Genomic DNA, 24,198 nt, shown 5'->3' with positions numbered 1-24,198 from the left:
CTCAAAGTGTGATTATGTCCTGATTGTCAATAGACTAATTTAGGAAACTGTTATTCAGTACTTAGTTGATAATAAATTCACATTAATAAAATTATGTTTTTCAATCATTTAAACTCTACTTTTACTTATTTTCATGGTTGGGGTATACAGTTCCCCAGTATAGTGTTAACAGTATTATGCATAGGTATAGTATGTCACGTTTTGAACACCTTAAACCACCTTTTTACCTCTCCGGTGCCTGTCCAGGATAGCACAGAGGTCCGCTCATACTGCACAAAACTCTTGGCTGATGCGGAGGTCTACTCCTGCCCCGCCTGCTCAGTGTCCTGTCACTGAGCATGGAGATAGCTCTCTGCAGTCACTTGCTCACAGCGTGTCTCCCCAGCATGATGATATACAAACTGCATGCCAGAATTTCCTCCAGAATGACAGTATGGATGCAGCCATGTTGACGCTCTTTGTCCACTCAGAGAGCTGCTCCCAGACCAGCTGATCACAGCATCCAATCCCTAGGGATCCACCCCTATAAACTCTGGACACAGAGAAGGCATTTGATCACCTACATTGGGATTATATGTAGGAAATACTAAGGAGGTTCAGATTGCACAGTAATACCTTAAGAGCCAGGGTTTCAAGAATGGCTTATCAAGAACATTTCCCATTACAAATGGCACTCGATACCCTCTTTCAACTTGGATATTAATTCTACTATTTTCCCATCCTTTTGAACTGTAGGGTACGATACACAAACTGCTTGTTTGCTGAAAAAATCATTCTTTTTGTAACCAGCCTCACTCCCCTCTCTGTATAATATTCCAGACCAATTCAGTTGGTTAAGCTTCTTATTATAAATTAAACATGACTAAATCTAAGGAATTGCTGATTTATCTTTCTCCACAATTATGCCACCTCTTGAAAAGTAAACACAAATATGTATGGAAGATAACCAGTATATCTTATTTGGGTAAACAGATTACTGGAGGATATCAAGGACATCTTTGAAGTAAAATTCCGTCCCTTCTGTTACACCTAACAAATTTGACCAAACCTCGGATGCAAAACGAGCCAGTCTGTCAGCATCTAAAATATCACATTTGCTGAAATTAATGTACTATTTTCATATGATTCCACTGAGTATACCCAGGAAGTTTCTTCACAAACTTCAGTCCTTAGTGCTAACATACATGTTGAATGCTAAACTCCCCAAGATTGCCTATAGCAGATATGACTATCCTCAAAGGATTTGGAGGTTTGGCTCTCCCCTATTTACTTCAATATTAAGATGCATCTCTGATCGCACAGCTTACTGATGAGGTCTGCCTCTAAAAACTTTTCTCCCAAATAATTGGCAACTCCCTAGCAGCTTGGGATAGATCCATAGCCTCCCTTCCAGAATTTACCCTACCATCCAAACCTAATAAAAAAACAGAATGGGAGGTGTCCCCCAACACACTAAATTGTACCTGCAACAATACTTGAAAACTATATTGTAATAGAAATTCTGAGATATTTGTTGCATGCATTTGCAAATATATGGTAAGCCACCAGACCAACTTCACGGTTTCTCTGATACTGGTGGTCCCTACACTGCATGATAACAGTACCCACTCTGGGCCATGTAATTGTCTATTGATCAACTGACTAATGACCTACAGACACATGAACAAATTGTTGTATTCCAGCAGACTTTTATGAAATATAAAAAAGAACTTGCTGAATATGAGTCTCTAATTACGGATCAGAAGAGACATAAGTTTGTTCGGGATAAGAGGGACTATGCTCTCAACCAGGTATTTAGATGGATGTTTAAGACAAATAAGAGAACTGGAGACATAATGAGAAAACCAATACATGGTTATATTTCTACGGACCAACAGTCATCAGAAACAGAGGGGTCAGAATATTCATTCAAAATAAGAGGCAACTTACCCTGTCACTCATCAAAGGATTTTTTAGATGCATCCCAAGGTACACCACTGGACCCGGGACCCCCAAGAGGAAGATCAGGAGGGGAAGAAACACCCAAATTCGAGACAGATGAGATGTTCAAGAAACTCCCAGGTACCAGAGACTTACACAGGAGGAGGAAATAGAATCCTTGGACAATGATGACAAGCTGAGAGTCATCAATTTGTCCAAAAGAAATATGAGTGATGCACATTTGAAGGTCCTAAATAGGGGCCTGACCTTTTCCCCAGAGGCTCACTTTGATAGATGTAAATGGGAAAAGGACCTCCAACTATTTGGGAGGAGACTTCGCCTTAAAAAAAAAATTTCTACCAGTTTCGTAGATAATACCGATAAGTCTCAACTTAATATAAGGAATGTGACTGATACTTTAACCACAAAATTATCCAATGAAGAGAGAGAAGCTTTATCTATTTTGCAAGATTTGGCCGATGAAACAGAATCCTCAGAATCTACATCAAGACCCATATGCAAAAGGAATGGAACTTTCTTCCCACCAATGAATGTATGTCCAGATTTTGGTACATTTATAAATCTAGTGTCGAGAGACCTGGACAAATTATGGGAAAACAAGAACAGATACCGTCAAATGATTACTAATTTAAAGAAGGAAGAACAACAAACCCTTCATGAAATCCAAATGTGGGACGACATAGTGATAAAACCCTCGGATAAAGGGGGAATGTAGTATTATGGACCAAAGAACAATACTTGATAGAGGCAATGAAACAACTAAATGACATCACCTGTTATAAAAATTTGATGTTTAACAACTAAATGACATCACCTGTTATAAAAATTTGATGTTTAATTCCTGGACACTCACCTAAGAAAATAGGTGGTTGATTTACCCTCATACACACAGGACACTATGGATGTGTTGTGTAAACTTGACGAGGTCCATGTAGATGAAGGTGTCATTCTGGCTACATGTGACATTGAGTCATTATACACCAGTATCCTGCATGAGAAGGGTATAGAGTCAATAAGATATTTTTTGGAAAAATAGACCGACGGAATTTGGTAACTTCCTCATACAGTTACTGACTTTTGTACTTACAAAAAACTTCTTTGTATTCAATGACCGATTTTATATACAGGTCAGAGGGACAGCTATGGGGGTGGCCTGTGCCCCCACATACGCTAACATCTATTTAGGTTGGTGGGAGGAGACGGTTGTTTTCAATGATGTCTATGAGGAATACACTCGTCATATACTCAATTGGATGAGATATATTGATGATCTCCTCATAATGTGTGTAATGGTCCTCAGGAGAAATTTATGACATTTATCAACCTCTTAAATGATAACAATTCTGAACCTTAAACTCACTTATGAAGTGAGTAAGAGAAGTAACCTTCCTAGATTGAAGATACGAAGGATGAAAGATGGACGGATTTTGACAGACTTACATAGAAAGCATACAGCAATGAATAGCATGCTACATCACACCAGCACACACCCCTTCAGTTCTTAAGGGTACTCCTAAGGGAGAATCTTTGTGCCTGAGGAGGAATTGTTTGGATCCAGGGTCATTTGCTATTAGATCAGAAGAATTGAAGAATCGATTAATCAAGAGAGGATATAGTAAGAGGGCCATCAAAAAAGCATGGTATGAGGCCAGTCAGAAGAACAGAAACTCTCTATTATATTCTAATTGGATCAAGACCAACAAACCAGAAGTAATTTGAAATATAGGAGATTTTTGTATGGAGTAGCAAACCATACAACAAATAATACAGAAGCATTGGTCTGTGCTTACTTTAGAAGATCTTTCCAAAGCCCTGGGACCTAAAGCCTCAGTAAGTTGGAGGCGGTCAACCAATTTAAAAATAAATTGGTTCACAGTCATTTTAATAGTAAAAGAAAGAGAAAAGCAGTGGTAGAAGGCTCTTACAAATGCGGTGGTTGCAAGGCATGCAACTACATGACACGAACAATGCCATTCAAGGACAAATACAATAAAGATCATAAAATACGAGATTACATTAATTGTAACACCACTGGGGTAATATATTGTATCACATGCCCATGTGCTAAACGATATATAGGTATGACATCAAGACCCCTGAAACAAAGAGTCCTTGAACATGCCGGTAATATCAGGAATTATGAGTCGGACTTGGTGAAGTTTAAGCAATTAACCTCGGTATCTAAACATTTCCACAACCAACATTTTGGTGACCCAAAGTACATGAAAGAATTTGGGGCAAGAAAATACAACTTGGGATTAGAGGTGGAGACATGAGCAGAGAATTATTAAGAAGTGAGAGTCACTGGATTTTTCTATTGGGAGGTCTGCAGCCAATGGGACTGAATGATAATATTAATTATGGAGGATTCCTACCTTGACACCTTGTAACATATGTTTTAAAAATGTGGTTGAAGTAAAATTTGTATATTGACTTTTATTTATGTAATGACATAATATGGAAGATCAGTTTGGGTGTGATGATCATGTAAATAAGTGATGGTATGGGATGGTTTATTTTTAGATAATATTTAGTACAATTTAATACACAAAAGTTCTTTTTTGCGCACATACAATTTATTTGGATTTCCAAGTGGGTTCACTTACTTTTCACAATATTTTCATGCACACTATAAAAAAGTGTTATAATTTAGATCATTTAGATTGTCACTATCACTAGATATGAGGTACTGTATATTACATCCTGTTCACGGGGTGTAGAAAGAATTTATACACATTCTGTTTTTTTTAATTCTTATAATTATACTAATTGATAATCACATATATTAATAGATTACATATATATTTTTTTATATTTTTTCTGTGATGTAATATATATATGAGAGCACTATGAACGAATCAATAGTTTATTTCACACAATATAACGCACTGTAAGTTGGATCATAAAAATTATATAAATATGAAATATATTATTATTAAAGAAATATATGAGAATTGTAATATGTATGTGTTTTATAATTAAGATATATTTATTTTATTATACTTTATATATTATATAGGTTAACATAAGAAAAATAAGGTGTTCAATTGACTAATACCCCTTTTCCACCTAAATTCAGGGTTTGACTTGGAGCTGGAACAAAGTTCCTATCCGTATCAGACCCGGAATTTTGCCGGCACCAACTCGGGATATTCCTGAGTCGGCGCCGCTCACACCGGAGTCGGGTCTGCATAGACCCGGCTTTTCAGGAGTTAAAGTGGTCGCTTGGAGATGACGTTATCTCCAAGCTCCACTGAAGCCGGACCAATCGGCCGGCTAGCAGCGCACTCCATTTCATTGTGACCCGGAGTGCACTGTTCTCACAGCAGGGTTTCATGGGCTATGCCTGTGTTAAACCCGGCTAGTTACCTTGGTTGGATTGCCGGGTCACTCGACCCGGCGATCCAACCCTCTCCCCTTTTACACCAGGGAGCTGCCCGGGTTAACCCTTCAAAAACCCGGGTTTTAGCTCCGGTGTAAAATGGGTATAAATGAATATACTTATGATTTTATCCATTCTGTTCCTATTTCTATTTAATTCTATTTACATTTATTTATGGTATTGCACTGTTTTACAATGGAGATCTAAATAGCCTGTGAGAATGCTTATGAGAGGTTCCCATTGGTGTAGAACAGTGTTGGCTAACCTTGACACTCCAGCTGTTGTGGAACTATATATCCCAGCATGCCCTGCCACAGTTTTAGCATGCCCTAATAGCAAAACTGTAGCAGTGCATGCTGGGTTATGTAGTTCCATAACAGCTGGAGTGTCAAGGTTAGCCAACACTGGTGTAGAATAATGTCAATCAACGTTTTGAACCGTGATTGGTGGAGAACCAGGATATAACTTATGGCAACCTAGTGGTCTGGTTGCTCCTATGACTAAGCTGACAAGTGAAACGCGCGTCAGGACAGCACAGGCATGCGATGCATAGAGTGACCTGGGCCTTTTAAAATATCAATATATTGTATGTCTCCACAAGAGAATGATGTGTGAAACTAATAGAGTTCTGTAACTGCCCAAAGAAACAAGCGCAATTCAGATGCTGAGATGCAGTAGTTCACAAAATCCTGAACACAGATACTGTCAGATAAAGTAGTTACCTGCAACTGATATAATGTTGTGATTGTTGTAAATGAAAGGCATAACTTAGACGCCGGAGTATAGTGCTACAAAAGCTCTTAATAAAGACATAACAACTGTGAAATAGGGCGGCACTTTCTCGACAATGTTACATTGAGATGATCGAGACTGAGATATAAACAGCGGCGCTACATTGTATTAAAAGGGCAGCACAGAGGTGTGTGAACAACGGCGAAAGGAGCAGTTACATCTGTGATATTATGTCACATAATCACAGAACTGTGTTACAGTGGTGATCACCATAATATGGTATATCAACCTGTTTGTAATATAGTATGTGTATGAGACCACACAATGCCGGAGTAGATCGATATGCCTAGCCCCTAATACAGGTATGATAACTGTCCAATAAGGCAGCATACCATTAAATAAACCACACTGGGAGTATTGAGATTGAGAGTTGTAACAGTGTGTGAATACAGGCTTATGGAGTGGTTGCATCTGTGATATTATATTGTAGCATCACAGATCATAATAGGAGTGACCACAGCCATATGGTGCCCTTACTTACCTGTCTCGTAGCATGTATAGAAGTACATCAATGTAGGACTATAGAAGTACAATGGATTAAAATTCTCAGTGACTGAGTGAAGGAATACTGACCGCTGTTTGGCGTCAGGGATACTCCAATTGTCCTTTGATGGAATATACTCATAATCATATCTGTCTTGCAAAATAAGGCTAGGGGTATATATGTATAATTCCACCTTGATACAGCAGGATTAAAGTTAAACAGAGGTATGAACAGTGGCAATAAGAGTATATGTGTTCATCTATTCATTGACATCACATACTGAATACAATTGTCTTTGTAAAAGAACACACTGTGAGATCTGTTGTGACATTTATTTATTAGTTGGAACAGAAATAATCAGAGTATTAAGATCCAACAATTATAGGGATACAAGACTAACAAATGTGGAGTACAACATATACTTTTGAATTCACTTGCACTAATAATTTTATTTAAAAACAATTTTTGTATATTTCGCTGACCCGATTTTAAAGGGATTTAATAAAGGTTACATTTTATTATAATTGCTAATAGGTCACCAATAGATTTATTTTCCAGTTAGTATGTCTAGACATGGTTAATCTGTGAGTGCCCATTATAGGAATACTTTGCTTTCTTTTGCTTCTGTATTGTTTTATTCCTGGGAAGCACCTCCCACTAAGATAATAAATATATAGGAAAAATCATTATGAGTGGGAAAGATAATCAAATAATATATGTTCTGTGCAGATATTTCTCTACAACCATTACAAATCTACAGAGTACAGGGGTTTAAATTAGGGAGCTTGTAGCCCCTCATGAACCAACAACAAATTCCACAATACCAGTGGAACAAACGGAGGCTGAACTCGCAGAACTCCCTGAAAAAAATTCTAATACCTGGTAATGAGGCAATCTTCCTCTGGAACCAGACTGACAGTGCAGAAACCTGTACTTTCAAAGTGGCCAAGCGGAGACCATGGTCTAAACCCACCTGGAGAAAAGCCAATAACCTGGCGATCCTGAACACCTTAGGATCATACTTTCTATGGGCACACTATTGACCAAAAGAATGCCAAACCCTGTAATAGATATCAGCAGAGGCAGGCTTTCATGTCCTAAGCATCGTCTAAATTACATAACTGGAAAAATCTTTTGTTCTTAAGATGGAAGATTCAAGAGCCACGCTCTCAAAGCTAGACGATTAAGGGCCTGATTCAGACCCACTCGCGAGCGGCTGTCCGCTTGCAAGTGGGTCGATGTTCTGCACTGAGCATGCGCACGACGGAGGGAGCTCCGTCGTGCGCATGCGCCAGACGCGACGAGCAAAGGACTTTCCTTCGCTCGTTGTGTCTGATCAAAGGGGGCGTGCTGTCGATGTTGATTGACAGCATGCCCCCTTTGGTGGGCGTGCCGGGGGCGTGCCTCCCTGACGGGGGCGTTCCTAAGGGAACGCCTACCGTCAGAAGCCGGCCCACTTACATCACTAGTGATGTCAGTGGGAGTGATTTTGGCTCTGATAGAGCCAAAATCACTCCGGGCCTTGCGGTTGAAAACCTCAACCGCAGGCTCCGGCTCGCAGTTTCGATGGTCGCGATGGTCAAGACCATCGCGGCCATCAAACTGCACGCTCGTATAGGCTGTGGGTGGTGACCCACAGCTATACGAGCATCCAGGAGGACGCTCCATAGTTATGGAGGACGGCCCTCACTCAGAGCGTGCGCTCTGCTCAGAGCGTACGGCTCTGAATGAGGGCCTAAGTCCGGATGCAGACAGGGACCCTGCATTAGCAGATCCTGACATAGAGGAAGAGGATACGGACTGTATATGGATAGATTCTGTATGTCAGTGAACCAGTGATGTCTGGGCCAAGCCTGAGCCAACAGTATTAATGTTCCACCTTCCTGCTTGAATTTCCTGAGAACTCTTGGTAGGAGGAAAATCAGAGGAAAGATACGCCAGCTTGAAGTCCCATCTTACTGCCAGTGCATCCACAAAGGCTGCTGATGCGTCTCTAGACCTGGACCAGTACCTGGGGACCTTGTGGTTGTTAAGTGATGCCATGAGATCTACTTCTGGTAGACCCCATTTGTTTAGAAAATCATACAATTGGAAAAAGGAGACAACCGCACCAGTCAGTGACCTTCTCTTCAATATTCAAATTTAAATTTATTAATTACTCACTAAAGAGGTGCTACCCACTATGAGAAGATATCAAGAATTAAAAAAACAAGGATAGTGGTGCAGTGCACTGGTCACACATTAAATATAACCTTTATTAAATTCCATATAAAATTATAACAAACATATAACCCATAAATGGGTGAAATATTAAAAATAAAAATAATTTTTAAAATAAGTGACAGGCACTGTCTGAATAGACAAAAATTGAGGTAATGCACAATTATTCACTAGGTGTATAAGCAGAAAAAATGTGAATGATTTGGTCAGATCACAATGTTACCTACACTATTGGCAATTGTAACAGGATGATGTAACTCTCTGTAATTTATTTAATACAGAATCATGTTCTTTGCTGTGTCGATATATTCCTTAAGAAACACCAGATATGTATATTTCCTTATGCATAAACATGGATATTTACCATTTTCCAGTCACTGCAAGCATATTAATTAAGCAACCCAGGAATAAAAATTAATTTCTAGGACATTTTGAACTTAATTCAATAGCTCTAAGTGTGTATTAACTCCATGATTATGCCTTAGGTGAAATGTACATTGGGGTACTTGCCAGGGACCGGATCAAACTAGCAAACACATTGCCCCTATGCTGCCCTCTTAGTTTGTCGCCTTGCAGTCCGGCGAAAACTAGACGGTTTAACAAAAGACTTACCTTGCTCATCCCTGAGGATGGAAGGACTGAAAAGAAACGTACCTAGACTTTATTGTAGCCGTAGATGGCAGACCTGCTGACTTTGAAGCCGCCAGAATAGCTATTATTTTATCTAACGCTGCCTTGAAAGTTTATGGTGAAATGGCCGTTGGCTTGTGCACGACTGCTGCTATCATTAGGAGTCCTGTTTGTGCTTGAAATTGATTGCTACAGTGTGCCCTATCCACTACATCATGTTACTATAATCAGGAGCGCCGAGAGGGGGGGGAGCGGCTACATATTACCGGGGCCCGGGCTTCCTGAGGGGCCCGGCGCCGCTCCCCCTCCCTCACAGCAGCCCAGCACACAGCGTGTGCTGAGCTGCAGTGGAGACTGCTCTCTGCTGCTGAGCAGCAGCCACAGCAGTCTCCTATGCCTGTGCGGGGGAGCGATCACACTGATCGCGCCCCCCCTGGCTTTGAGCAGGGCGCTGCAAATCTTTGTTTTTTGTTTTCCGGGGAGGGGGCGTGGCCACGCCTCCCACAATTAGGCCACGCCCCTTATTACCCGGGCCCGCAGCGGCTCTCAGAGGGCCTGACTATAATTGAGAACATAGATTGATACAATGTATTATTTGTAACTTAACTGCAGTAAACAACAAATACACTGACAGAGTGAGGAGACAGAGACCTCCTAATCACCATGTCAGCTAGCTATTAGCTGCAGCTGTATAAGACTATTCAGTGTGTGCACACCACAGACACAGCCTGCTGTTAAGATCTGTTTGTATAACCCTGACCTCCCAGCTATAATTACTAACGATTACAAATGCCACTATGCAGGGAGACAGTTAACTGCAGTGAATAACTAACATACTGATAGAGTGAGGAGAAAGATTGAAATCTCCTGATTATCGGGCCAGCCAGCCAGCCAAAACAGCTGAGGCTGTGAAAGTTATACTGTTCAGTATATGTATACCAGGCAAATATAGCCTGTTGCTAAGATATATTTGAACAACCCTGACTTCCCAGTTACAATCACGAGTGATTATAATTGCTGCAGTACAGGAAAATTCCATATCAGGGGGATACTGATTAAAGGGAAACACGATTATATAAGTAATAAATATTAACAGTGGTGTTACAACACATCACACACGGCATATGGTTATAGGTTAGGGTTGCTGATCCCTATAGCCACTATATTGAAGAACATAATCTGTCTGTCTGTAATATGTCTGGTTTGCAATAACACTAATAATATATGGATATATGGCACACTAATAGCATCTATAAAAGGTTCATATATCTATACTTGGAGTCTTGAACTGCAGGGACAGAACATCCCGTTTTCCACACATACATATATATATATATATATATATATATATATATATATATATATATATATATATATGTCAAGTTGATACTCTTTATACTCCACTATATATGACTGTGATGTAATGACAATCAGCACAACCTCATATGAATAAAATAAGCAACACAGCACGTATATGAGAGGAGGTGAACAGGACTATAAAAAATTGAGACAGCAGCTGTCATAGTTTAATAATCATTTTAATACACTGTTTCTTGATCTTTACACTTCTATATTTTAATATTTCACCAATATTTTGTTACCGTATCATTTTAAACAGATAATAAAAGTTTAAGTTTTAATATTTGTTGGTTCAGAGTGCACTCTATTAGATGCTTTCCTTTTCTCTTCTTTGAAGCATTAGAGTAGCACCATATATCCATATCTACACTGTGACAAATAAGTCCAAGAGTATGCAATATATGATATAAGGATATAGAACCCATTATTATTGGATAATTAAAGTTACAAGTTCTTTGAACACTGGTGTGGGTATGCTTTCTATATAAATTGCCATTACAAAGGTGCGTCTTAATCCTGCCGCACCAAACTAACAACTGAATGTCTGTGGCTAGGAGCAGAGTATATATATGGAGGAGGACCAGCGGCATTCAGGAAGCTGAAGCTTTAACTGTTAAGTGCCTGGATCTCTCCAACCACAATATCCCCCCATGGTATCCCTGTGGATCCCTATGGACCGTGAAAGAGAGAATTTGGGGTTCACTCCAATCTAATGTGGGAGCGTGCTTGCGTAGCCATGGGAGAACTAGGATAATTGGGCTGTCAGCTGATGGAAGTATGTTGAATGAAATTTACCCTTTATGAAGAGCCAACTTGCATGGTGATCTCTTGGGTCATGAGTGGATGGTAGCCATAGGAAGTTTGTTCCCGCCCACTCCATTGCCGCAGACTGTACTTTGTAGAGGCACACTGGGAATACTTTACTCCTGGACCTTTTGGTGGTTTTAAAGTTGGCATCGGCACCTGAATCAAAGAAGGCCTTAAGAGTCTCTGATGGTTTTTCAAATCACATCGACCGCCAACTGTGATGGAAGTTTCTCAGTTGGGGTGTCCTGAAGTGTACCTAATCAGACCACCCCTTGATCAGTTAGGCCCTTTTCATTTCCCAGATGCTTAGGACAATGGACAAGTAGATGATCTGGCTCACCACAGTACAGACAATTTATTCTTGAACCTCCTCTCGCTTTCTGCTATCGGTAGTCGTGACTTCCCAAACTGCATGAGTTTTTCAGGTTGTTCTACCGGAATAGTCAAAACGAGGTGCAAGCTTGAAGCACAGAGACTGCTCCCCACTCCCGTGTTCTCTCTCTGTGGCGAAGGTCTACCCGGATGAACAAGGAGATTAGATCGTCCAGGGACATTGGCAACACTCTAGGACATCTTTAATTTGTTCAAAAAGTCCTTGCATAAAAGCAGAAACCAATGCTTCATTGTTCTATCCCATTTCGGAGGCAAAGGTTCCGAATTGCACTGCATATTGACCTGCAGACTGACTACCCTGTTTTCATTGGAGGATAGCTGATGCTGCCGACAACACCCTGCCAGGCTCATCAAAGACCCTTCTAAAGCTTTTTAAATGTTAGTGCCGTCATTGACCAAGGGATCATTCCTTCCCAGCTGCGGAGATGCCAGGCTAGAGCCTGTCCACAGTAAGGAAATGATGTAGACCATCTTGGTTCTTTCTGATGAAAAATTTGCAGCCTGGATTTCGAACTGGATTGAGCACTTGTTAAGAAAACCCTAGCAGTTCTTGGGATCTCAGTCATACTTGGTGGAATTTGGAATCCATAATGGTGCAGATGACCCTGTAGAGGCGTACAGGCACCGCAGGAGGTGACGCCGGCTGTGCTGGAGATCCGATTGCCAACTTGATGCACGAACATCTGCAGGCATTTCAGGATTTGAGCCTGGTCTCACTCTTGCTTTTCTACTAGACAGTCACGTGGCAAGGGGTTACCAGCAGAATCCATTTTGGGCCAGAGTATTCTGCCACAAAGTCACAGATAAATAATGAATGTATGCCTATACTCTGGACTGGCGAAGACCCAGAACAGAGGCGCAGAGAGTCTAAAATGCAGGTGGTATGCACCAGGGACTTCCGCAAGGAAATATGGACTTAGCTGCACCCGACACGCAAGTCGCAGCACTCTGCCCAGGTTTCCTCGTACAGGTGCTGGCGTGTCCAGGAGTGCTGCTGGAAATACAGAAGCAGCGTAGTCAACAAGCAGGGTCAGCCGCTGTCCTATACCGGCCGGGACCGCAGGACCTGGTAAGTTAACACCGGGTTCGGCTGCGCTGTAACACAGTGTAGGGACCACCAGTATCAGAGAAGCCTTGAAGTTGGCCTGGTGGCTTACCAGGTATATGCTAATGCATGCAACAATTAACTCTGAATTTCTATAACCATATAGTTTTCAAGTACTGTTGCAGGTAGAATTTAGTGTGCTGTTTTTTTGTGTAAAATGAGCTCTCCCTTTCATGCACCTGATGATTTGAGCAGCTTCCGCTTTGTTATATTTGCCGTTTTGGGAGGCATAGATGGAACCAGCATTTGGAGGGCATGCTGGTTTTATAGTTCTAATTGGATACCCCTGTGTGTCCGGTGCAACTAAGTCCATACCTCCTTGTGGGGGTGCCTGGTGACTACCACCAAAACATTAGACTCCACGCCTCTGTTCTGGGACTTCGCCAATCCAGAGTACGGACCTACATCCATTATCCATCCATGAGTTTGTGATACACTGCATGAGAACAGTACCCACTCTGGGCCATGTAACTGTCTATTGTAAGGTTCATGGAAAAGGTACATACAAAAATATATCTAAATTGAGAGCCAGCTTGGGAGTCACCTCTGGGACCTCCAATTAGCACTATAAAAAACAGCATGCCCTCCAAATGCTGGTTCCATCTATGCCTCTCAAAACAGCAAACAAAGTGGAAACTGCTTAAATTAATTTGGCAATACTCTTTAGGTGCATGGAAAAGAGGAGTCATACTAAACAAAAAAAAGAACAGAAAGGGGGATGTCCCCCAGATATCCAGCAGCACACTAAATTGTACCTACAACAATACTTGAAAACTATATGGTAATAAAAATTCAGAGATATTTGTTGCATGCATTTGCAAATACATTGGAAGTGACCAGGGACATCTGGGGGACACCCCACTTTGTTTTTTTGTTTACTATGACCCCTCCCCTTTCATGATTTCCACAGATTCCACTTTGTTTGCTGTTTTGAGAGGCATAGATGGAACCAGCATTTGGAGGGCATGCTGGTTCTTATAGTGGTAATTGGAGTTTCAGGTGTGACTCTCGGGTGAGCTGGCTCTCAATTTGGATGTACTTCTGTATGTGCCTTTACCATGAAGCCTTACAATAGACAATTACATAGCCTAGAATGGGTAGTGTTACCATGCAGTGTAGGGACCAACAGTATCAGAGAAGCCTTGAAGTTGGCCTGGTGGCTTACCATGTATTTACAAATGCATGCAACAAATATCTCTGAATTTCTAAAACTATATAGTTTTTAAGAATTGTTTCAATTACAATTTAGTGTGCTTGGTGACACCCCCCCTTTTAGTTTTTTTGTTTAGCATGACCCTGTTTCATGCACCTGAAGTGTATTGCCAAATTGATTTGAGCAGCTTCCATTTGTTTGCCAAATTTTTATCTCCTTACATGGAAGCGCTAAAAATAGTCACCCTTACTGAAAAATTTCACTCTGCTAGTCTCAAATTCTACTAATCTTAAAAAAAAAAAATAATTTTATATATATATATATATATATATATATATATATATACACACACATACATACACACACACACATATATACATACACACATATATACATACACACATACACATACACACACAGTACCAGTCAGAAGTTTGGACACACCTTCTCATTCAATTGTTTTTGTTTATTTAAATTATTTTCAACATAGTAGATTAATACTGAAGACATCAAAACTATGAAAGAACACATATGGAATTATGTTCTAAATAAAAGTGTTAAATCAAAATATGTTTTATATTTTAGATTCCTCAAAGTAGCCTCCTTTTGCTTGGATGACAGCTTTGCACACCCCTGGCATTCTTTCAATGAGCTTCATGAGGTAGTCTCCTGGAATGGTTTTGAATTAACAGGTGTGCCTTGTCAAGAGCCAATCTGTGGAATTACTTGCCTTCTTAATGTGTTTGAGACCATCAGTTTGTGTTGTGCAGAGGTAGGGTTAGTACACAGTGGACACCATTTGACTACTGTTGTAATCCATATTATGGCACCAACCACTAAACTCAGTAAAGAGAAACGACAGTCCATTACTTTAAGACATGAAGATCAGTTGATACGGAAAATTTCAAGAACTTTGAATGTATCCTCAAGTGCAGTTGCAAAAACCATTAACACTTTTTTGTTTACAACATAACTCCATGTGTTCTTTCATAGTTTTGAGGTCATCAGTATTATGGAGCATACACACGGTCAGATTTGTCAGACTTGTCAGATGAACGATTAAACGATTTTACCAAAGTTTTGAACGATTGAACGATTTTTGACTGCATTAAAATGAATGGAATCGTCCAAGTCTGACTGCAAACACATCAGATGTCAGAAATCGTTATCTGACCATCGGGAACGTGCATCGTTGATCGTCCATCGTTCAGGTATGTCAGATTTTCCTTCAGATATGAACGACTGAACGATTTTTAAATCGTTATCGTTCATATCTGAAGGAAAAATCTGACCGTGTGTATGCACCATTAATCTACTATGTTGAAAATCATTTAAACAAAAACCATTGAATGAGGCGGTGTGTCCAAACTTTTGACTAGCACTGTATAATTATATATATATTATATATATATATTTATTTTCGACATACATATATACACACACAGTCACCTTAATAAAATCAAGTGACGGTTGAGTTAGAAAAATTTATTTACTATTATTCAGAAAATAGCATTGGTGCATTAAGCAGGCTGAACACTTGTTGTCACAAGTAGATAGATATTAATTTATTTCAGAAAACAATGTATAGATGCAGTCTAAAGAACATATAGCAATAATTTCCTCTTTATCTAATGGTTGTAATCATATGAAGAGGAGCAGCTGTCTGTCACCAAATTGGATGCGGTCTTCTGCACTGAACCATTTATGTTAAACTGAAAAACAAAATAGCAAGAAATATCAGTTGAGCAATGCAATGCTATTTTTATTAAGTAGTTTTCAGTTTTGCTATATAAAAAAGTAGGCAGAAAACATTAAACACATTAAAAATGACCAAAGGAGATAAAATAAAAGACTGCAAATAAGTTTACTAGTAGATACATAAGAATATATGTAAACATTGCAGAACCTTATAAGAACTCAATATATTTCAGGAAATAAGTCTTGTAGCTTTTCCTACACTGCAAATTTCCTGCAACTAATTCTCTCAAAAACACTACAGTGAAACTTCAGCTACAAGCAGAGAAACCTGAGGAACTGGAGCATCTACTAATAACAAGGAGTCCTGGAAGTGATGATATGGCCCACACAGAGCCCTGATCTCATCATTATCGAGTTTATCTGGAACTACATGAAGAGCGCGGGCATATTTATTTTCTGTTTTGTTTCAAAAATTTGCCTTGTGCTATCATGGCAGCTTTCAATTAAGGCTATAAAGGGCCTAGTTGGGTGTGGCTAACAGCCAGCCCCTGTATAAATGTGTCCCTCTGTATCTAGGAGGTGAGTACATTTAACTGCAATGTAATGATGTGCTGGGCATATATGCTAGTGTTAGGGATCTGCAGAAAAATGGAGTCCCTTGATGCTGGGCTGCAGGTTTAAATGCTTTGATCAAATCATGACAAAATCCCCTTTGTTTTATTTGCTGCACACCTATAAATTTGCAGTATATTATTGTTAGCGCCGATAGCAAAAGCTTTTCTGTTTTGTGGCATTAAAATTGCCATGCTGCTGGTACCATATATGATATGGGTAACACCGAACACGGGCATATTTCTTTTCTGCTTTGCTACATGAAAAGAGAAGGATTTGAGCAAGCCTTCATACACAGAAGATCTGTGGTTAGTTCTCAAAGATGTTTGAACAACCTCCCTGCTGAGTTCCTTCAAAAAACTGTGTGCAAGTGTACCAAGAAATATTGATGCCATTTTGAAGGCAAAGGGTGGTCACACCAAATATTTCTTTGATCTAGATTTCTCTTCTGTTCATTCACTTTGCATTTTGTTCATTGATAAAACAGGATTTTGGTACTTACCGATAAATCCCTTTCTCTGATTCCATAGGGGACAATGGAGGCTTCACGACAGTAGGGTATAGACGGAGCTGAGTGGAGCTGGCACTTGAAATTTTTTTGAAGTGACTAGCTCCCCCCCCTCTATACCCCACCTACAAGCCCAGTCTAAGGAAACTGTGCCCGAGGGGAGCAGAGAAAAATGATGAACAGAACAGGAGGAGGCGAAATTACACAAAATATTTGAAAAGTTTGAAAGAAAACAAACACGGCAAACAGGTGTCTAACAGTCATAATGTAAAAAGGACCACAAGCGTGGCAGGAAGGAATAGTGCAGGGTGGGCGTCCAGTGTCCCCTATGGAATCAGAGAAAGGGATTTATCGGTAAGTACCGAAATCCTGTTTTCTCCTTCATCAATAGAGGACACTGGAGGCTTCAAGACAGTGGGGACGTCCCAGAGCTCCCATCACGGGTGGAAGAGTGCTGAGAACCCTGCAAAACAGACCGGCCAAACTGCGCTGCAGTGGCCGCGAACGTGTAGAATCTGTAGAAACAAAAGTATGCCGGCCCGACCAAGTGGCTGTCCGGCAAGATTCCATAAATACCCCGCGAGCAGCCTCCTACAAGGCACCCACTGAGCGAGTGGAATGTGCTGTAATAGAAGGTGGAGGCTCTCTAGATGAGGCCATATACGCCTGTCTGATGGTCAGGCGAATTCAGCGAGTCAGCGACTGTTTGGAAGCTGGTCAACCAGGACGAGCAGCATCGTACAAAACAGTGTTCGTTTTACGTATAGCCTACGTATATGTTACGTATAGCCTTTACGTATAAGTCCTTTCCACATACATCCGAAGAGCCCTAACATCATCTAAGGAACTTGACGAAAGGTGATTCCTGTGGAAGAACAGGTACCACAATAGGTTGGTTGATGTGGAAAGCCAAAATCACCTTAGGAAGAAAATCCATTCTAGTACAGAGTTCCGCTCTATCCTCATGAAATATAAAATATGGAAGATGACAGGATAGAGCTCCCAGTTCTGACACCCTCCTAAGCTGATGCCAGAAGTGTAACATTCCATGAAAGGTATTTTAACTCCACAGACTCCAAAGGTTCGAACAGGGAGGACTGTAAGAAGGAAAGGAGTAGATCCAAGTCCCATGGAGCTGTAGGAGGAACAAAGGGTGGCTATAACCTAATCACACCTTGCAGAAAAGTCTGTACATCCGGTATCAAGGCCAATTTCTTTTGGAAGAAAACAGTGAGCTGAAGTTTGGACTTTTAGAGAACTTAAAAACGCAGACCTGCTGAGACCTGACTGCAGAAGAAGCAGAAATCAGGTTAGGTAGAATTCTGTAGGCGGAGATCCTCTACGTTCACATCATGAAACATAAGCCTTCCAAATACGGTGGTAATGTTTTGAAGTAACTTCTTTTCGGGCTCTGAGCATAGTAGGGATTAGCCTGGATGGGATCCCTCTAAGTCTTAAGATGGCCCTTTCAACAGCCACACCGTCAAACATAGCCGCTTTAAGTCTGGATACACTAAAGGACCCTGAAGTAATAGATCTTCTCTCAGTGGTAGGGGTCACAGATTGTCGATCAGCAGAAGTTAAATGTTGGAATACCAAGCTCTGCGAGGCCAGTCCGGTGCTACCAATAGAACCTTGGCCTTCTCTCTTTTGATGCGTTGTAGGATTCGAGGGAGAAGAGGGAAGATAGACAAATTGGAACTGCGACTGTACTGACAGTGCATCCACTGCCACTGCCTGCGGATCTCTCATCCAAGAGCAGTAGAGAGGCAGTTGATTATTTTGTCTGGATGCCATGAGGTCGACCTGCGGAAGACCTCACCGTTGGACTAGCTGGTGAAAAACTTGAAGATGTAGTGCCCGTTCCCCTGGATGCATGTCCTGCCAGTGAGGTAGTCTGCCTCCCAAGTTTTGACGCCCAGAATCAAGATTGCTGAAATTGCCTTTGCAAACTTTTCCGCCAAGATTAGAATCCGGCTTACTTCCTTCATAGATGCTCGACTTCTGGTGCCGCCTTGACTGTTTATTTATGCCACTGTCGTGGCGTTGCCCGACTGGACCCTGACTGCTCGGTCCCGCAACAGGTGATCTGCTGTCTGGATAGCGTAAACGACTGCCCTTAGTTCCAATATGTTTATCGGCAGACCTGCTTTCTGTGATTTCCAGTGGCCCTGGAAGTGATGTTCTTGAATCATAGCAGCACAGCCTGTCAGACTCACATCTGTGTTGAGGAGAGTCCAATCCCACACTCCAAATCTCTTTCCCTCCAGTAGGTGAACAGAGTTCAACCACCAGAGAAGGGATATCCAAGTTCTGGGACTTAAACTTACCTGATGGTGACAGAAAAGATGGGATCCTGTCCATTGTGAGAGATCTAGCTGAAAAGTCCTGGAGTGAAAATGACAGTAAAGAATGACCTTCGAAGGCCGCCACCATCTTCCACAGGAGTCGGATGCACACATGCACCAAAACCTGACAACGTCGAAGGACCGTCCTCACCATCTCCTGAATGGAAGTTACCTTTTCCCGAAGGAGGAACACATGCTGAGACAATGTGTCCATGATCATTCCCAGAAAATGCAACCTCTGCGTCGGTTGCAGATGAGACTTGGGGAAATTCAGTATCCATCTATGACGAATGAGAAGGTTGTGCATCACTGTGATGTTCTGCAGTAATTGGTCCGTGGAATGTGACTTCAGCAGTACATCGTCCAGGTAAGGGATAATGATCCATTGTTTCCGAAGGAGACATCATCACAGCCATGACCTTTGTGAATACCCTGGGGGCTGATAAGCCAAAGGGTAAGACCCGAAACTGGAAATATGAATTCCGATCTGCGAATCTCAGAAACGCCTGGTGAGGCCAGATAGGGATGTGAAGGTAGGCATCCTTGATATCCAGAGATACCATGAATTCGCCTTCCTCCAGTCCCGCAATCATCGACTGAAGGGATTCCATCTTGAAATTGAAAATCTTTAGGTATGGATTGAGATCCTTCAAGTTCAGAATAGGTCTGACTACCACGAAGAGACTGTAGTAAAAACCCTTTCCAGTCTGATGTACGGGAACTGGTACCACCACTCTTGCGGATAGAAGCTCGTCTATTGCTTATTGCAGAACGATACTTGTCGTTGGAAACTGGTAAACCTGTGGTTAAAAATAAAAAAAAGAGAGGGAAGCCCGTCATGCACTGGGCTTGGTAGTGGTCTTAACCTCCTGCAGAGCAGAGGTTGTTGCTGCTGCTGCTCTGCCCCAACGTCTGGAATCAAGGGAGGTTGCTGATGGTCCTCTGAAGCAACAACGTGAACCGGGGTGCGAAAAGACCGAAACGAGTGTCCAGAGTAAGATCTTCAGGGGGAAGAGCAGCAGAAGGAAGATAAGTGGATTTACCTCATGTAGCCTAAGAAATCCACTTATCTAGTTCCGATCCAAATAATACACTTCCCGTGACTGGAAGTGCTGCCACAGCTCTTTGATTCTGCGTCCGCTGCCAATATTTAAGTCTACCCCAGGACGAAACGCGTTGGGGACCACTATACCAGCCATTCCTAAAAACCTTGGATATATGCAGATAAGCACATTTTCTATTTACTTTGTTTTAACCATTGTTGTTTGTTCCTATTTCCCATATCCATTGTATACTGTAATAAACGCCCCCTCCTTTGAAATATCATCACTGATATTTGGTCATCTTTTGCTTGATCCTAAAGCTTATAAATTTACTCACATGAGGAATTGCTGGGAGTACTAAGGGATACTGGAGGAGTGGACAGGAACCTTCAATTACATGCTGTATTTCAAGTGCTATCTGGGACGCATATAACATTCAGTTAGCGTATATACCATTTCCAGGAAGTACTACACTATTTATTTCTCTCTATATGGCTCTGAGCCCCTCCATATCAGGTCTTCATAAGTACCAAGAGTCCAGGATCTATTCCATCTGCTGACCTACCGGAGTGGATTTTCAGATAAGCATTAAAGAATTAATTTTTGGTATGCACAATCACTTTGGAGCACGTGCACCCCATTATTTCAACCTACTACACTATTAGGCGCATGCCTTCTACCCCCCTTCTTTTCAGATTAACCACATCAGTCTGCCACACGGAAACACTAAAAGACTGCTGCCTCCTTCACTTAAGGATCAGTGTATAAAACTGAAGTTTCGACATTTTTCATCTGGGACATTGATTTGTGCGCTGTCCTACAACACACACACACATATATATATATATATACATATATACATATACATACACACATACACTCATACTGTGTGAATATATATATTGTGAGAGAAGCACTGGATAAGTGTGGAATGGCTGCTATATATGTCCCAGACTCCTGTCTTATGTCTTTTAAAAACTCCAGGAGAAGTCTGTTGGATAAGCAGACTAGAAATGTCGGATTCTGTGAAAAGCCGGAATGGGTCCTGGGGGTGTGGATGTGAGGAGAGGGAGGGCTCCATCCACAGGCCACTCCAGGTTTTGGGCCTTTCAGCCTGGTAGCAGGCTCATTAGGGCCTCCACCTGAAAGTGGCTCACATAACCAGGGTTTTTTCATAGCCGAGTGTCTCATACCTGGGAGAGCAGGCCGCAGGTTAGCTTGCTCTGAGACACTGTTGGCTGTAAACCAGAAGGTACTGTGGACGGGGATTTTGTTTAGTGTTCTGTTAGATAGGGAACTTACTGTCTAGTTAGTGCCCAGCCAGGCTAGGGTTTATTTTATGTTTTGTTTATTTGATTGTTGATATTGCACAATAAAAATTGGCACCGTCCATCTTGCACGAAAATCCACGACTGGAGTGCTGATGCCTGGCTGCTGTGTGTAAGGTGGTGTCCATCGACCCCAGGAGAGGGACCCGCTATCCCGACATCACTATATATATATATATATATATATATATATATATATATATATATATATATATATATATATATTAGTCAGGTGAATAAATATTGGGACATTGACAGTATTTTCATATTTTGGCCTCTATTCACCACCACAATGGCTTTGAAATGAAACAAACAAGATGTGATTTAACTGCAGACTTTCAGATTTCATTTGAGGGTAATTACATCCAAATCAGGTGAACGGTGTAGGAATTACAACGGTTTCTATATGTGCCTCCCACTTTTTAAGGGGCCAAAAGTAGTGGGACAAACTAAACAATCCTAAATCTAACTTTCACTTTTTAATACTTTGTTGCAAATCCTTTGCAGGCAATTGCAGCCTGAAGTCTGGAACGCATAGACATCACCAGATGCTGGGTTTCATCCCTGGTGATGCTCTGCCAGGCCTCTACTGCAAATGTATTCAGTTCCTGCTTGTTCTTGGGGCATTTTCCCTAAAGTTTTGTCTTCATCAAGTGAAATGCATGCTCAATCGGATTCAGGTCAGGGGATTGACTTGGCCATTGCATAACATTCCACTTTTTAGCCTTAAAAAACTCTTTGGTTGCTTTTGCAGTATGCTTCGGGTCATTGTCCATCTGCACTGTGAAGCGCCGTCCAATGAGTTTTGAAGCATTTCACTGAATATGAGCATATATTGCCCGAAACACTTCAGAATTCATTCTGCTGCTTTTGTCAGCAGTCACATCATCAATAAATACAAGGGAACCAGTTCCATTGGCAGCCATACATGCCCACGCCATGACACTACCACCACCATGCTTCACTGATGAGGTGGTATGTTTTGGATCATGAGCAGTTCCTTTCCTTCTCCATACTCTTCTCTTCCCATCACTCTGGTACAAGTTGATCTTTGTCTCATCTGTCCATAGGATGTTGTTCCAGAACTGTAATGGCTTTTTTAGATGTTGTTTGGCAAACTCTAATCTGGTCTTCCTGTTTTTGAGGCTCGCCAATGGTTTACATCTTGTTGTGACCCTCTATAATCACTCTTGTGAAGTCTTCTCTTGATATTTGACTTTGACACATATAAACCTACCTCCTGGAGAGTGTTCTTGATTTGGCCAACTGTTGTGAAGGGGTTTTTCTTCACCAGGGAACTAATTCTTCTGTCATTCACCACAGTTGTTTTCCGTGGTCTTCCGGTTTTGGTGTTGCTGAGCTCTCCGGTGTGTTCTTTCTTTTTAAGAATGTTCCAAACAGTTGATTTGGCCACACCTAATGTTTTTGCTATCTCTCTGATGGGTTTGTTTTGATTTTTCAGCCTAATGATGGCTTGCTTCACTGATAGTGACAGCTCTTTGGATCTCATATTGAGAGTTGACAGCAACTGATTCCAAATGCAAATGTCACACCTAGAATCAACTCCAGACCTTTTAGCTGCTTAATTGATAATGAAATAACGAGGGAATAGCCCACACCTGTCCATGAAATAGCTTTTGAGTTGATAGTCCCATTACTTTTGGCCCCTTAAAAAGTGGGAGGCACATATAGAAACCATTGTAATTCCTACACCGTTCACCTGATTTGGATGTAATTACCCTCAAATTAAATCTGAAAGTCTGCAGTTAAAGCACATGTTGTTTGTTTCATTTCAAAGCCATTGTGGTGGTGAATAGAGGCCAAAATATGAAAATTCTGTCAATGTCCCAATATTTATGCACCTGACTCTGTGTGTGTGTGTGTGTGTGTGTGTGTGTGTGTGTGTGTGTGTGTGTGTGTGTGTGTGTGTGTGTGTGTGATGTATATATATATATACACACACACATACTCTTTTTTTTCAAGGCAGCCAAATACAGCATGCAACGTTATCACTTTTTGTATGCTGTATTTGGCTGCCTTGAAAAATAAGAAGAGCGCAGCTCTGAAACGTAGGCAGCTTATTGCCAAATACAAGTTTTATTCACGTATTCATCGTGGAGTGCTGCAGTTTTTCTTGTGGTTTATTTGTACTCCCACTGAAGGCATCCTTTCATTATACTACCAGGAAGCATTGAGTGCCAGTCCTTCCTTGCAACGTGTGTGTGTATATTATATATATATATATATATATATACACATATATACATATATACACACACACACACACATATACACACACATACATACATATATATATACATACATACATACATATGCAGAGGAGCAAATATTTTTGGTACGTACTGTTGAGTCCCTTTCTCCGAGTTTATCTGCT

At 41.1% G+C, this 24,198-nt stretch overlaps 1 protein-coding gene across 2 annotated transcripts in view; it reads right to left on the bottom strand.

Annotated features, from left to right (window-relative positions):
* Positions 1-15,736: 15,736 nt before the first annotated feature.
* The window catches only part of EIF6 (eukaryotic translation initiation factor 6), a 59,079-nt gene continuing 50,617 nt past the window's right edge, over positions 15,737-24,198 (bottom strand). For both annotated transcript variants that reach the window (XM_088442794.1, XM_088442795.1), the window contains exon 7: positions 15,737-15,978. In XM_088442794.1, the coding sequence (XP_088298920.1) occupies positions 15,969-15,978 (10 nt within the window). In that variant the 3' untranslated portion in view covers positions 15,737-15,968. The remainder of the gene's footprint in view (positions 15,979-24,198) is intronic.

This window comes from Taudactylus pleione, unplaced genomic scaffold (genome assembly GCF_031769625.1).
Source record: "Taudactylus pleione unplaced genomic scaffold, aTauple2 ptg000317l, whole genome shotgun sequence".
NCBI classification, from domain to species: domain Eukaryota; kingdom Metazoa; phylum Chordata; class Amphibia; order Anura; family Myobatrachidae; genus Taudactylus; species Taudactylus pleione.
This window is presented reverse-complemented; position numbering and strand designations above follow the sequence as displayed.